Below are 16,600 nucleotides of genomic sequence, written 5' to 3' on the forward strand. Positions count from 1 at the left end.
AGGCACAGAGTGGAAGTGAAGTTCAATGTATGAATTTTATGTTATACTAACAGCCATAAGGAAATCTGCATTCAGTTTTACCTAAATATGTTTGGTAAGGTGGGCTATAAAACGTGTAACCTAGACTGTGCCACACAGATGTCAATCTGAGGTGGGACAGCTAGTGCCACGAAGACATGGATCCTGAGAGTACAAATATATACAATACACAAACTTCATAGCACTTTGTAGGGCCAGTGGCGCAATGGATAACGCGTCTGACTACGGATCAGAAGATTCTAGGTTCGACTCCTGGCTGGCTCGTGTTTTCTGACTTCAAACCTTGCATTATTTTTAACGTTAAGGACTGTTATAATGGTATATAGATCTTTTAATCAGTTGGTTTACAACAACTCTTATTTTAGTGAAAATATCAGATATAATGCACGTTTTCTTACCAATTGCTTTGCTTATCGCTACCAAGATTTGACGGATAACGCGTGTGACTAAGTTTTGTCTCCTGGCTGGTTCTACTTTTCAGCATCATTACTGTGAGGAACACTTACATAACATTACATAACTACATCATCATGGAATGTCACCATATCTGGATATAATAAAAAGTAACATTTCACAGGACACCAAGTGAACAGTCTAACAGCTGGCAGAGTAGAAAAACAGGACCTCACCGTCAGAAAGTACTGCTGGTTTTATTTAATAGCTGGCTTTTCAGAAAATCAGTAAATCAGTCCTGGTATACACACCACAGGCCTTTGCAGGACTGAAAACATCTTTCAGTTGCAGTTAAAGCTACTGAGCACAACTTTCCAAAAATACTTTCTAAGTTCAGGGGTTCATGTAGGCTTATTTTCTAATAACAATTACTATTATAAATTGCAATTATAAAATACCATGTACTTTATATTTGTGTTAGGGCAACATTTTATATTAACATCGTGGGTGATCATCATTTGACTCATAAGAAGTGTGACTGAATGATAACAAACTTTTCTTAGTATGAGATATAAATACTTGATGTAGATAACTTTACTGAAGTGAATTTGATCACTTAAGTAAATACCATTACATTCTGAAGCAGTGGGCTCACATGTAGTAATCGGATATAAAACAAACACACCTCTAGGTGGCAGCATCATCAAGCATCAAAGTATTAATGCATTCAGATGCTCTACTGGCTGTGGTACAACACTAGAAGCTCTTCAGATGCATTTACAGAAACCCTATTTATACAAAGCCTGCATCACACTAAAAGCACAATAGTGAATACTTAACACAAGAGGTGCTGCAGGTCCAGGGTGCAGATTTTTACCTGATGGTCATTGGCTTACAATATTCTTTTGTTAATGAAGAGAAATCTGTTTCTGTTGTATGTCAAAATGTGACAGCAGGAAGAGTAGGGATTCCTGCTGTGAGGGTTGTAATTTGGTGTGCAATTAGGGCTTGTTCACATTACACATACTTGTTTGACCCAATGTTAATGTGAAAATGTTCATTTATGCAGCTTTAAAATGTTTACACGACAACTGGAATGTCGGCTGCACTTGAATGCTACAGTTAAATTTTTCTCTGTTTGAATAACCTGTAGTGGGTCATGCCAATCATACTGGAGGAAAAGTTGGTAATTTCAGCAAATACAAAGTTTATACATTTTTAATAGACCTTCAAAATTGTACACCATTTCCCAAACAAAAAGCTATTCACAGGACTTTGTGCTCCCCAAACACAAACAGACACACAAAAGATTTCTCTCATCATTCTCTATGATTTCTACGGCCCTGTTCTTTACACAACGATACATTCTTTCCCTCCCCACTGCTTAGAACAAATCTAGCTGATGCCTGTTTCTCAGGTGACAAACACAAAGTGCCAGGTGCTGGCAGGGGGGCGCAACAATCGAGAGGTAGAAGAGTGTGCATGAGGACACGGCTGCAACACTGCTGACTGTGATGCTCGTGATCACTTACATCTGTGAGGGAGATTAAACATTTTTCTCAGAAACTGCTATTTCATTACAATATGCAACCTCTCAGCTCTTATCTGCAATGAATGCATCTGTGTCAACTGTTTGCATAACAGCACTCCTGAGGAAATCAACAGCGTCTGACTTCCTGCAGAAAATCCGAGAGAAACGTGCATCAGAGTGTTTTCCTGGAGGCTGCAGTACAGAGGTCAGCGAGGCTGCAGAGCCGGTAGAAATGGATTTAGGATATATAAGTTCTCTATCACTTGTAATTTCTTTCACATTTGCTGAAAGCTTTGGGGTTTTTTTTTGCTCAAATACACACATTATTTTAGAATGTATTCAGACCCTTCACATCTTCACATCCTCTCTGCCAGTTCTGATTTTTCAAAATAAATGTAAATGTCAGTAACTATAGACGATATTAACAGGAGGGCTTCGACTAAAAATGTTAGGGCAGCTGGGTCCCTGCACAGAGTGTGATACTATCCACGTGAAACCAGGCATCATGCATAATGACCATGTCCAGAACCTGGACTTGAGAAGCACTCCTTTGTTCAACAGGCATGAAGTGTAACTCAATCAAGCAAGTCACTCAGGCATTCACCATTACTGTGTCCTTATATACAGGCTTGCAGTCTGAAGACAGAGAGTTAAGAAGTTAGGACATTTACATTGACTTTGTTGCTTAGTGCACCTGCTGAAAATATCAGACGACCAGCATGAAAGCCAGCAGAGAGGTGGAATGTGATCGTCTAGGATTTCTGTCATGTTTTAGCACATTTGACAAGCATACCTCATGGATACTATTGGAAATGAGAGCCTATATTGTTGTGTATTATATGCTAAGTTTGGAGTAAATGAAACCATTTAATTTACAGGACAGTTCCAGCCTGCTGTATAATGGAGGTGCTGCTCAGAAAGAGATAAATCGTGTAAGTTGTTAGAGTATGGTGCTTAATCTTAAAATGATTTATGTTGTTTTTAAATAAATAAAGTAATATCACACATGAGGTATATTAATGAAGCCATTACAACTCTGCCTAAAAACTCTTTTCTTGTAACAGAGACCTGCTAAGGGAAGCTGTAAATGAATGATCTGGTATGTAACCAAAAAGGAAAGCACAAGATGACAATGTTGTTGTTGGGTAAAGGGAAGCTTGGGTTTACCAAAACCATCTAAGGACCAACTGCAACTTTGTTTGACTGCCTATCAATTGACAACACGGAAAAACTTTAGAGGGGGATTTGTTGCAAGTATTTAGCAAAATACAAATGTATTTCTTTCCCAGGGAATTTGTTGTATATTACATCTACTACCACCCCAACTCAGAAATATCGATTCATTCCCCCATTTCAAATCACAACTCAAAACACATCTGTTTAAAACTGCCTTTTCCATCTGATGCCAATTGCTCTGTCACTTTTGTATTGTTTTTATTTTTATATTTCATTTTTATTGTTGCTTCTTCTTAATGTGTTTTTAATCTCAATTTGTGTAACTCTGTACAGTGTCCTTGAATGCCAAGAAAGGCGCCTTTAAATAAAATGTATTATTATTATTATCTACCATTAACAGTATATTTGACCTGCAAACTAACAAATGTTAACAGCAAGCATCATATAAACATTTTAATAAAGATACAGTATATCATATTGATGTTTATTCATTTTGTATTGAATAGCAAATGCAGATATGTGGCGACTCTTGTGACCCCCTGTATGTTTTTTTTCCCCACTCATTTACTCGAGATTGTTGTTTGTTTGTTACTTGCCTGTATCTTAGGACACATCTTTATCCAATCACTTATCCACTAACCACTGACAGGGTTTGTATTTTTTTTTTTTACATGTATAAAGATGAATTTTAGACAAAGTGACATAAATTAGCTATCTACATTGGGTGACAGGACACTGCCTCTTTGATGTTGCCTTCAAGTGCTTCAAGACACTTAACTCATAGTTGATTAAAAGAAAACAAGTCACTGACTGTCAGAAAAATAGCAGAGCTACTGCCCTGACCTGTAGCATGGAGTTTTAAATTCATATTTGTAAACTATGGATCTTTGCTGTCACAAAGAATATCTTTGTCCTCTGAGTAGTTTCTATTAATAAGTCAGCCTATAAAGAGGGCTGACTGAATTAATAAAGAAAGAAATCAGTTTGATTCATGTGGACTACTCCAAATAACGAATGTTGTTCCTTTTTCAGTTGCAGTAGTGAAATGCGTGTTGAAGGACTATTTCTAACTTTGAAAATATTCAAAGTAAAGTTCTGGTTCCCATAGTCACATGCTGATCACGGGCTTTGATGGTCGCTCTTTCCTCGCATATCTACCGGACAGATGACCAATTAAATGATTGAAGGTAGAAAATGCACAGACTTGAGATGTTACTCTTCCATTTTAACCTCTACCCTCATATCTTGCCATATTTCGAGTATGTGCTCCCTTCTATGCTATAATCTAATGTTATGCGTTAATAATTGCATTATGCTCAGGGGGCTACAGGCTACTGCCTCTTTAATGATGCCTTTAAGTGCCTTTCGTTTGTTCTTACTTTTATAATACAACACCTAACAATAAAGTGTACCAAGTAATATGAGTCAGTTTTTGGATTATATTTTATTACAAAATAAAGTAGCTCTAAGTAACTAGGTAACAGTTAACGAGGAATTAATAATTTAATTTTTTAAGTCATTTTTAATTATCCCGTGGAGCTTCACGTTTGCCCATGATTCACTTTTCCCATTTCCGATAGGAAGGGAAGGCAGCACAACCGACGGCAGTAACAGTTACGACTTGATACTTAGCATTAGCTCAGAAGCAAGAAGCAGCACCAGTGCAGTTCAAACGAATTTCATCTCACAATGTAAGTCTGTTATGGTTCTACCAAACGTGTGTTTTAAATTAAATGGTCGAAACTTGGTGAAACTTTGTCTAGCATACCTGCCTTCTTGGTGGTTTGGTGAAACTGGATCACAGAAAGAAAGCAACGCCCAAAAGTTTGCTGCGTTGCTACTAGCCCGCAACAAGTGCTAGGACGTTAGTTTTCGAGATGTAGCTAAGCTAGCTGTAGCTACATCTTGCTAACTTCGTCCAACACAAACTGTGTCGACGTTTCTTTGCACAAGCTAGGCTTTCCTCCAGGTCCCCGGTTTTCTGTTTGGTTATTAATTTAAAGACTAGTGGAAGCATTTCGTTGTAAATATTGCAAGTGTAATCGGAAATCAATACAGTGTTAGCGAAGTAAAAGTAATGGTGAAAAGTCAACTTGGAACAGGAAATGTATTGATGGCTAACGTATCTGTGTGTTAGTAGTACGTAATTGTGTAATTAAAGTGGTGCAACTAGAACTGAGCGATGTTTTATTGTTATTATCACTTGTTTATCGGTCTTTGGTCAAGTGAGAATGAAAATACAGGACAAGCCAAATCCTAATTTCGTTTGAAGGACCCCTTGTTTTAGTATTTCCACTAACCTCCGCCATCCCTTCATCCATTCACACCCTACCACTACCTACCACCCTACAAAGGAAGTCTGTCCAAATAGTATCATATAGTTTAAAAAGAAGCCCTGATCGAGTCTGTAAATAACGTCACAGTATCTGTTTGGGTGATGTTAATCCTCGATGAAGATAGTTTCAGCTTAAAAATATCCAAGAAGCATCGTACCTAACTTTTTACTGTGATAAAGCAGGAGTTTCCAGAGCTTAACTACTTGGCTGCAGTCAAACTTGTAACCCAGAATTCTCATGTACTTTCATGAATAGAGAGATGTTTTGTTTAAATCAATAATTCATAGTGTTAGTGGCAGGAGGTTATGATGTCATAATTTCATGAATCATTTCATTATAATTTACTACGTAAATGATCTTTGTAAAGATAAAATGTTGGCTCGGTTATACAGTCAGTGAACGATTTGATATGATATACAATACAGTCACAGTACATGACACATGAACTTAACCGTGTAATTTTGGAGGCTTGACAGTATTTTTTTCTACTTCCACAATCCAGTAGAGAAACTACAAGTATTGACAAAGTCGTATATCAATATTTTTCTGTTGGGATTGATAAACAAGTAGTAGTTGATATAGTATATAAAATAATTGTGTGAAAAAAATGAATATCACTTTCTGTAAGAGGGCTACTCCTTTACTTCAAGAAGACTGTATGTTTGTTTAGTCAGAGTTTGGATGTAGGACTGGAGACAAGCATAAAGTTATTTGGACCAATTCATTACACATTAACATGAAAAAAATTAACAGAAAAACATCAAAGAGAAAGTTACTCCTATAATACAGTGTCTAATGCAATTGCTTTGATTTGGGACTGTTGGCTTTACACCTGTGTAAAAACTTAACACAGAGATAGAGTGAGATAGGAGATAGGAGTCTTTACATAAAAAAGTGATGCCCTGCTTTATTACAATGAGATGGACATGTCTGCTGGCTCCCGGTCTCGTATAGCCAGACCTGTCTCCACAGCGTGTGTCAGCACTGGAGAATTGATGAGGGAAAATAAACTGTGGAAAACAAAATCTTTTGTGCCTCCAGAAAGTCAAACCACAGATTTATTTTAAATTAAGAAATTTAAAAGATGTCTTATTTGTTTATTATGTTATTAGAATCCGCTAACATCCACCACAAGAACCAAGGTGGCAGTCAGTAGACATTTTCCATGACATGTTGACATGTCACTGCAGGGAAAGCACGGATGTAATTTGTAAGATAAATGATTGTTGCAGTCTATTTATGTCATTCACTTTTATGACCCTGTTATTGTACACACACTGGCTCACTTTGCATGGCTTACTGCAACGTTTAAATGGAGTGAAGTCATCATTAATGTTAATTATACCTGTGCTTTTTGTGCCATGATAAGGTAAATCTCTTTTGTCTAAAGGTAAATAGAAGATATGGTCACCATGAAGAATAAAAAATAAGAATGATCAGACTGTAGTCATACAGTGAATTCAGTAAGTGTGTATGTGACCACAATTTTTTCACATTCTGTTATGTTGCTTTGTGCTTGAATTAAACACACAATACCTCACAATGACAAAACAAAAACAGAATTTCAAAAATTTTAGCAAATTTATTAAAAATAAAAAGTTTTCAGACCTTTTGAACTTGAAATTTAGCTCAGATGTCTCCAGTTTCTCTTGATCATCTTTGAGATGTTTCTACAGCTTTACTGGAGTCCACCTGTTGTAAATTCAATTGATTGGACATAATTTGGAAAGGCACACACCTGTCCATATAGGGGAGGTGAGAAGGACCATGGTAAGAGAAGTGACAAGAACCCAAAGGTCACTCCGGCTGAGCTCCAGAGACCCCGTGTGGAGATGGGAGAAACTTCCAGAAGGACAACCAATTCTAAGCATCATGTCTGGAGGACACCAGACATGATGCTTACAGTTGAGGTCAAACAGTTAAATTTTGATTTCATCAGACCAGATAATCTTGTTTCTCAGAGTCCCAGACTGCTTTAGCTGCTTTCATGCACTTTTCACATGAAAGGATTCCTCCTAACATCTGGCCACTCTGCTGTGAAGCCTAGATCATTATTTCCCATAACTTTAAATCCTGGAGACATGGATTTAGAGTGTTTAAGTCAAAAAATTATTATCAGATACGATTATTCTAAGACTCACTCTGTTGGTGTTTTATGAAAAGAGACTGAACCATACAGTCTATGTGCAGCTGGAGAATCATAGCAATTAGGTAAAAGCTGGATAGAGTTGCATATGGATGTTAATTCTCTGTGGAAGTAAGAGTCTTTCAAATGACACAAAATCATTAGACTCCATATTGATGACATTGTGTGTCATTTAAGCAAAGCACCTGGAACCAGGCTCATCCAATAAAATCCAGTTGCAGAGTTGTAGTGCATATTGTTTCACACCTGCACTTTTGGATCAGAAGTTCCAGTCCAGCCCGTGGCACCAAAAGTCAAGGGCACTAATAGGTAATTAAATACATGCCTGTGTAGACATGGCAAGGTGTGCCATCTACAGTCATTAAAAGTCTTAGCTTTGTAATTTTGGCACCTGTGCCCCCTGTAGGAAAAGTGTGATATCTGCAGTTGTTTTTTTTTTAAATAAGTGCTGTTTTGTGTGTATTTCATTTTACATTTGTATCACCTCTTAACTAAAACAAAAGAATTGATAAAAATTTTAAATAATTTTGCCTCAGAAACCTCCAGTGTACACTAAGTACTCAAAGTTGTGCCTGTAAACATGAAGTTCTGCTTTCATGAGGTCTTGGGTGTGTAACAGGATTCGCACCTATTCGCCATTGTTGGGTTTGATGTTTGCCTTCCTTTTCTGGAAGAATATACGTCATGGATTGTTTTTCTTCAGGAAATGAAGTAGGTTAGTGTTACTACCGTATATCGCAGTTTACATTGAGTGTTCCTGTGTTGTTGAAACCAAGGCAGTTGGAATGTAAGTCAGCTGTTGAATCACGCACCTAGACTTGAGCTGTATTTAAAGTTGGCTATCAGCTGCAGTCACCTCTGCAGTGCTGACAGATGTTTATACACTCTGGCTGACTGTGACATTAACACTCCCTCTCAGCCGCTCTGCTGTGTGTCGGGTGACTATAGCTGGCAGTTAGATAAATAGGTTTGTTTTCTGACTTTGTTATGCAGTAGGGTGAATCAGGATTGTTCAGTTATTGATACTAAGCCAGAAAATTGAGAATCCTGTATGACAGAAAGACTTGTGTTTGTAAATTAATAAGGATTTAGGAGAGAGTGGAGTAGGTAGTTGGCTATAATATACAGAAGTGCAGTTTAGTCAGCTTCCTCATTCCTCAGTACCCACACTGACTTCTGTTGTGGAACCAAATATACAGTGTGTCTAACATAAGCAAATTTCATTTTAGTAGTTTCAGTAGTAATTTCACTTCGAACTAAGTAGTGCCAGAAGAAATAAGAGAGGGTTTGTGAGTGTGTGGCTCTTTGTCATGGACAGTAGGTCAGTATAGGTGCTGATTTATTTTGATAAGGAGTATATGATCATTTTATTCAGTATATGTTTATCAAAAAGTCCTAATTATTTCCTGCACTAATGTTAGAAGCACTTGTCATTCATAGCTTTGTTTGTCATAAGGGATGATAAGGGATGTTTTGAGCATGTTGTCTATGCATTGATGTGTGCAATAACTGTTTTGCATGCGAAGGAAATTACCCATCTGCAGCTGTCTTGGCTTTCTTTTAATGTGGGCTGAGTCTTTGTATATGTTGTCAGTAGCTACACTGGTCTGTTTACTGAGTCATAATAATCCCTTACAGTTTGATATTAACGCCTTAAACCAATCCTCCTATTTTCAGTGATCTGTTGTTGTCTTTCTCAAAATAAGTGGTGTCACTGAAGAGCAATGCGGTGTGGAGTCAGAGGGTGGCAGTAGCTAACTACTTTGTGTTCTTGTTTAGAACACTCTTCCCAAGTTGTTTAGAAAAACCGTCAGACAATGAGGATTAAGATACATGCTTGCAGTTTTAGATGGGCTGGGTGTATGCTGTTATGTCCAAACACAATCATTTTTTTCTGATGTATTTCACTCAGCTCCCTATTTACAGTTAGTTGACTGTTATGAAGCATTGACATGAAGCATTAATCTTGCAGCAAATCTATGGGCCTCCCATTCATTCTTAACCTCCTAAGACCCGAGCTCTATTCTTTGCTATATAGGCTGATTGGGACCTGAGAAAAATGATGTCCACATATGAGGACATTAGTTTTAAATTTCTATTACTGAGTGGCAGTATAATATCCTCATATGTGGTCACCAGGCCCTTGTTGAGAAAAAGTTAGTATTGTAGTCTAGAGAACCCAAAATGTGAGGTCCACATATGTGGACGCCAGGTCCTAGGAGGTTAAGGCATATAACCACCCAGTGTATTCTTGCTTGATAAATTAACCTCCATCCAGATAATATCCATCCTCAGTTAGTTATTATTTTGAACGCCACTTCAGCCACGAGACAGACATGGACATGACATGTTAAGGAAAGTAAAAACAGAACAATGTGCTTAATATGTTAATTTATTGGCAGACAAACTAGAGCATGTGTACAGTATCAATATTCACATGTCCCACCTCTTCCTCCACCAAAAATAAAACAGACAAATTTCTCTACAGGAATCATTCTACTATATCAGTGAGGGATTTTCAACATGTGAAATGTGAATTTTTGTGTACATGGTCAGACATTCTGTGGGTTGGTTTAGAGTCACCAAACTACTCTGTTTTGGTTTAAATTATCATGTAATTGCAGTGTCACTCCTGTTGGTCTTAGAGCTCCCTCAGATTGGTTTTGCTGTGTAGCAGACTTTTCTAAAAAACCTCAACATGTCCTTTTCTATACGATTTCACAAAATCAACAATTTATTTTATTCAATGATTTAATGACTAGAAATGTCAGCAATAATTGGCATCAACTGTTGAATACAGCATGTTAAGTGAGGTAGGATCAGTTGTCATATACTGTGTGTTGTTCCACAGACACAGTGTAATGTGTTTGCTTTCTTACTGCACCAAAAACAAATGTCACCAACTCAGGTCACTTGGGTGCTGAATTGATAAATGCATTAACATTTTAGGTGGAGATTTAGTTATGTGGTATGTAACAGATTTTCTTTTTTAAATCTCACACGAGGCTAATATTTACCTTTTCATCATCAGGTCAGCCCTCGGTCCAGAAGGCTCTGGCGCAGCGTCAGGCAACAAGCGCTTGCAGCAGACCCAGGCGCAGGTGGATGAGGTATGATATGTCTAATGGCTTGAGGTCCATTTAAAGCCCCAGGCTTTTATTTTCACACTAGTTGATACTAAAAATAACCCTGTTGTTTAAAAAAAAAAAAAAAAAATCCTAATTCATGTATGTATTACTATTAAGAATACAGAAATTATTGATTTCTGATTATCATTTATAAAAAAAGCTCTCACATGATAGCATTTCACTCTGCCCCATCTTAAAGTCAATTTTATAACTCTTAAACTGGATGTAAGTTCTACTTAGTCTACCTTTCTCAGTGTACCTCATTTACCTCACCAAGCCCACTAACTCCTCTAGGGCTGGATATCTAGGGCACTGATCTTCCAATTTTGATTCCAGAAGTCCAGAATTTATTCATTTTAATTCAATTTAATATCAATCAGAGAAATATGAATGTTAAACCGCTTCTCAGAATTTACCCTTTGAACTTAAATTTCTTCCAAATTCAACAAGTGATCAACAAATTTTTCCTTGAATATAAAATTGTCTCAATCGCACTGCACATTATTGGCTAAATTCTGATTACATTTGTGGTTATAAAACTCTGGACCAAGGATTAATTTTCCTTTGCAAATTCAAAACAATTAAAACAAGATATATGTATATTCTTTAGGTCTACAGATGCAAAACATTTAAAAAGAATAACTAAAAAACTGCACCACTTACAAGGGTGTCATCATTATGCATCATCCTTTTTAATGATCACTTTGAGCACAGACGCGACAGAAACTGTCTGTTCACTAATTCATCTGCAAGGTTTGTGTTGATGAAACAGTAGCTTGATAATTGCAGATACCTTAGCTAGGGTATGCTTGCCTGCACGTACAGACTGAATAAAGTAAAATCCATGTCAAACACAAACTGAAAGCTCAAATCAGTGCGCAGAGTCCAGAGAAAGCTGACCAGAGTCAGCTGACCATCCTGAGTTGTGACAGTCCAGTAAGATTTGGTGGGTCCACACAGACCGTAATTGTTCACTACACAGTTTACGAGGCTGTCATGAATCAGTGTAGCTAAAATAGCCAGCTATCATCTACTTTTCTTTTTAACTTTCTTTTTGTGCATGTGCAGTGCATTCAGAAAGTGTTCAGACCCCTTCAATTTTTCACATTTTGTTATGTTACAGCCTTATTTCAAAATAGATAAAAAATATTTTTCAGCCGATCAATCTACACTCAGTACCCTATAATGACAAACTGAAAACAACATATAGTAATTTTTGCAAATGTATTAAAAAGGAAAAACCTGAAATGTCACATTGATAAACTGAGCAACAGGGGAGAAGGGCTTTCACAAGAGAGGTTACCAAGAAACTGATGGTCACTCTGGCTGAGCTCCAGAGATCCTTTGTGGAGATATGAGAAAATCTCAGAAGAAATGTATTTTTATTTTTTTGTCGCCTTCCCCAGCTCTGTGCCTCAACACAGTTCCGTCTCTGAGCTCTGCAGGCAACTCCTTCCTCCTCATGGCTTAGTTTTTGCTCTGTTATGCACTGTCAGCTATGAGACCTTAGGTGTGTGCCTTTCCAAATCCTGTCCAATCAGCTGAATTTACCCCAAGTGGACTTCAGTTAAGTATAGTGTAGAAATATCTCAGAGATGATCAAGAGAAAAGGGAGACACCTGAGGTCAAGTGTCATAGCAAAGGGTCTGAATACTTATGTCAATGTGATATTTCAGTTTTTCATTTTTATTGAATTTGCAAAGATTTCTACAATTTGGTTTTCACTTTGTCATTAGGGGGTATTGACTGTACATTGATGAGGGAAAAAAAAAAAAATTTTTTAACATAAAATATGAAAAAAGTTGAAGGGGTCTGAATACTTTTTGAATGCACTGTAGTAATAACTCAATTTCCATAAACTAGACATTCTGCATATCTTGCAGCCCTACCTGAACCACTTTCAGTAAGTAACCACTACATTAACAGAATCTACAGTAACTTAACATTTAGTCCACATGTACATGTTCACTGACAAACGGCGTAAATGCAAAGATCGATCTTGAGATTTTAATAATCAATATTGGATCGTTCAAATAAAAATTGCCTAATCCTAAACACTCCCCTCTTTCTCTTTCTTCAGCCACTCTCTGTGACTCCGTTGTTCCTTGATATCTGTCTCAAGCAGAGACTTGCATAACCCTTGGCAGCCGTGTCATGAATCACCACAATGTGGAATCAGTAGCTCTCTAATGCTCTACCTCCACATGTCAGTTCACATGCCAGGGAACATTCAGTGAAAGTCATTTCTTCTGCAGTTTTTAGAAATTATATTCAAAACCATGTCAGTGAGGCCACCAGGAAGAAATGTCAGCCAAGTCTCACTCGTCCCATGGGTGTCACTCTTAACCCTATTACTGTTCTGCCTCTCCTTCTCTCATTTGTGGTCCCCTTGGGTTTAGCCCCTCCTACCCAGAACTTTAACCGTAGCATGTCATACAAAGCCTCCAATTGGCTGCCTGCAGTTTATATAATCACTGTCTCCATAGTTATGTAAGGCCTGCATGGGCCAGTACACTCCTCTCCACACTGCCGCTCTGTCTGAGAGGAGGGGCAATAAGTTGGGTTTGTGGATCAGTGGAACATATAGGTTATGTGTATTGTGTGATACTGTGACAAACCTGCACGTCTCTCTGATTCTATGTGAACTCTGTTATTAAGCATGAGTGTATATATATATATATATATATATATATATATATATATATATATATATATATATCTTGTCAGGAATACCAAACATTTAGGTCCTGTACAGCATAAACAGGATTTTTAAAAAACACTGACATTCAACCAAGTATTTTATTCTTGTGTGTGTTTGTGTAGGTGGTGGATATTATGCGTGTTAATGTGGACAAAGTGCTGGAGCGTGATCAAAAGCTGTCTGAACTGGATGACAGAGCAGACGCACTGCAAGCTGGAGCCTCCCAGTTTGAGACCAGTGCCGCTAAACTGAAAAGGAAATACTGGTGGAAGAACTGCAAGGTGCCTAACAGAGTTTGTTCCAAAAAGCACATTGTAAATGATAATGAATTAACTCAATTCTACAAGTCTCTAAGCTGGAAGTGGTCTGAGTTATATTGGTCTTGACAAAGCCCAAACCCTTAAATGGAGTTTCATGTTCACCTAATTTGTTTTAGCAGCATTAAAGGTAAATTGTTTGACTACATAACACAGTTTACATTTACCATTTATGATTGTGAACTGAGGTGAAACAAAAATACAGAAAATTGTGTTGTTAACAAAATTAAAAGATAGTACAAATAATAAGTCTTTGCTTTTGAAAAATACACATCTTAATTCCAGTTAAAGTGTATAGCACTAAATTTACTGTACTTTTACCTCTTCCAGATGTGGGCCATCCTGATAGCTGTCATATTGATCATTATCGTCATCATTATTAGTAGGTATCAAGCCTGTGGTTGGTATAAAGTATAATCTTCTACATATAATTACTTTACAGAGATTTCAGTTTAAACTGGATTGTTGATGTTTATCTATATATGTTGATCTAGCATATATTTAAATTAGAGATGCTTTTTTTTTTTTTACTAATTTACTGACTTTCTGTAGTAAAACAAATTAGTTTATGTAAGACTTTCATCTAAAAAGTTCTTACTTCATTCACAGTTTGGAATAAATCGTAAAGCAGCGACGGGACGGAGGAGTGGAGGAAACAATGAAGAAGAAGAAGAGAGTAGCAATGTGCATAATTAATGTCTCAGAAGAAGAGGTCACATGATCACTGGCTACTGAGCTACACAACATTTTTCACCTCCTGTATGGGGTCTTCATTCCTTGTCCTGGATTGCCGTGTGCGTGCGTGCGTGCGTGTGTGTGTACGTACACACATGTGCCTCAGTAAAGGATTGTCATAATACCAGAATTTTACCCTGCATTACTACACCATACCAGACATCACTAAATGCTTATTAGAGTGCCATGCCAAAGACAACAGATGATAAATACAGTCAAAACTCAACTAAAACCTATAAAAAGCACATACATACACACATATTCCAACCTCAGGACTAGAAGTGAAGAATATTGTTGTAAACTCTCCTCAACTTATATTTACTTTTTTATGTTTTACTGTATTAATATCCATTGATTTTGTGTGCCGGGCTAAGATAAGTGCCTTAGACAATATGCTGTTCTGTGTTAGGTTAGATTGTAACAGTAATCATACAGAAGAGATACCCGTTTCCAACGTACACACATTTTTACTTTTTGGAGTTTAATGTCAATATTTCAATATTTAATAATTTACCCTCATTTAAAAAAAATCGGTTGCTTGCTTTTCAAATTCCAGTTACAAATGAAATAGTGTGATTCAATGCCTTAATTCATTTATGCACGTGTTAACTGAGTTCTCTGTATAATATCTTAAATTTAGGATTGAATGAAGGTCACTCAACAAAAAAAAAAAAAACTATCCAGTAACACGCTGCTGGACCATCTGATATACTACCTGTCCCTGTCCATCTCCTTTTGAGATGGATAAGGTATAAACTAGTATGGGCTTGCATTTAGAAAAGTGCCTATATTCTAAAACCAACAACCGCAAAGTCTGACAAAGGTTAGAGAAACTGCCATAAAGTGTAAAAAAAACAAAAAAAAAAAAAACAAAAAAAAAAAACAAAAGTGCTACACTGGGTCTAAGAAGTGGGGAGTTGTCTCAATCAGGTTCTCCAGGATATGCCAGAAAGTTTTTCTCTGAAATATTCAAGCGCAACAAAGTAAGAACATTTAGTTTTAGACAGATGCCTTAATCCGTTTCTCCAATGGAGAGCAGCCAACAATACAGCCATACCTTATTGACCATATTAACCAGCCAGTTGAAGAGTAGTATTTTCTGGATGCTCTGTCCAAACAAATACTGTGCTGCTTGCATTAATCTGCTGAGCTAATTAATAAGTCTTCTGTTCAGTCACACTGGCATTTATCCAATCCCAAATGCAAATTGCTCCTCGTGTGATATTTTAGTTTTATTATCTTGCTAACATTAAATTTTTTTGAGCATTGTTATTATATGTAGAACTAATCTTGCTGCTCAGCTCTCTGCTGCTGAGCATCATGGGTGTTGAGTGAGTGTGGAGAAAAACAATCCAGTTTTGGGTGTTGGGCAACACCAATATTGGATGATTGCTTTCCCTGCTGTTGCTTCAGTCTTATTAAAAGAAGCATGTTTTAATTAGGCAAACAAGTTGGGATTGCTTTGTACATTCATTTAATTGTGTCTGGCATTTCATCCAATCAGAACTGTTGTTGCATTTTTCAGTAGTGGATGATACATTAGTAATTGAAATGAACACTAACACAGGTATGTGCTCTTTAGACATTTTTACAGTATATAGATGTAGACATGAAGGAAATTGTGTAATATTTATCAGAGGCCATTGAAAATTCTTTTACATACCAGCCTTTTATCACAGATGTATGGAACTGTCATCATCCTCTCCTGTCTACACCACAAATTTGAGGCCAAATTACTTACAAATAAGTGCAATTCTACTCTTTTGCCCAATATGCCTTTTGCTTGAATAAAAGATTTAACTTAAATCACGAAACCTTGTCTAAGTATTTGTTTTCCTTGATCTGTTACAGAATCTATGTCAATGGTTACTTTTCCCAACAGAGACTGGCTGTCTCACAGATAGTCCTTGTTCAACTTTAAAGATGATAGAATTATCCTTAATTCCTCTGTTTAAGTCTGATACCTCTTCACTAATTCAATACACACAAAGATTGTATGAAAAACAGTTGTCACTATATGTTACATAATTTAATTGCTAAAAACTTCCCAGGTAAAAACACCACCTGTTTACCTCAGTAGCTTTCTCCCTTGAGCCTA

The 16,600-nt window shown here is 37.0% G+C and overlaps 1 protein-coding gene and 1 non-coding gene across 2 annotated transcripts; both read left to right on the forward strand.

Moving 5' to 3' along the window:
- The first annotated feature begins 230 nt into the window (after window positions 1–230).
- Window positions 231–303, forward strand: trnar-acg (transfer RNA arginine (anticodon ACG)). Its single transcript has one exon. It is a non-coding gene; the product is annotated as a tRNA-Arg (tRNA).
- Window positions 304–4,719: 4,416 nt separating this feature from the next.
- Window positions 4,720–16,316, forward strand: vamp3 (vesicle-associated membrane protein 3 (cellubrevin)). Its single transcript, XM_056403365.1, has 5 exons — window positions 4,720–4,830; window positions 10,653–10,731; window positions 13,573–13,731; window positions 14,098–14,149; window positions 14,377–16,316. Coding segments are annotated over exons 1-5 (309 nt in total). The 5' UTR covers window positions 4,720–4,828; the 3' UTR covers window positions 14,394–16,316.
- The last annotated feature ends 284 nt before the right edge of the window (window positions 16,317–16,600 follow it).

Source organism: Seriola aureovittata, chromosome 2 (assembly GCF_021018895.1).
Source record: "Seriola aureovittata isolate HTS-2021-v1 ecotype China chromosome 2, ASM2101889v1, whole genome shotgun sequence".
NCBI classification, from domain to species: Eukaryota; Metazoa; Chordata; class Actinopteri; order Carangiformes; family Carangidae; genus Seriola; species Seriola aureovittata.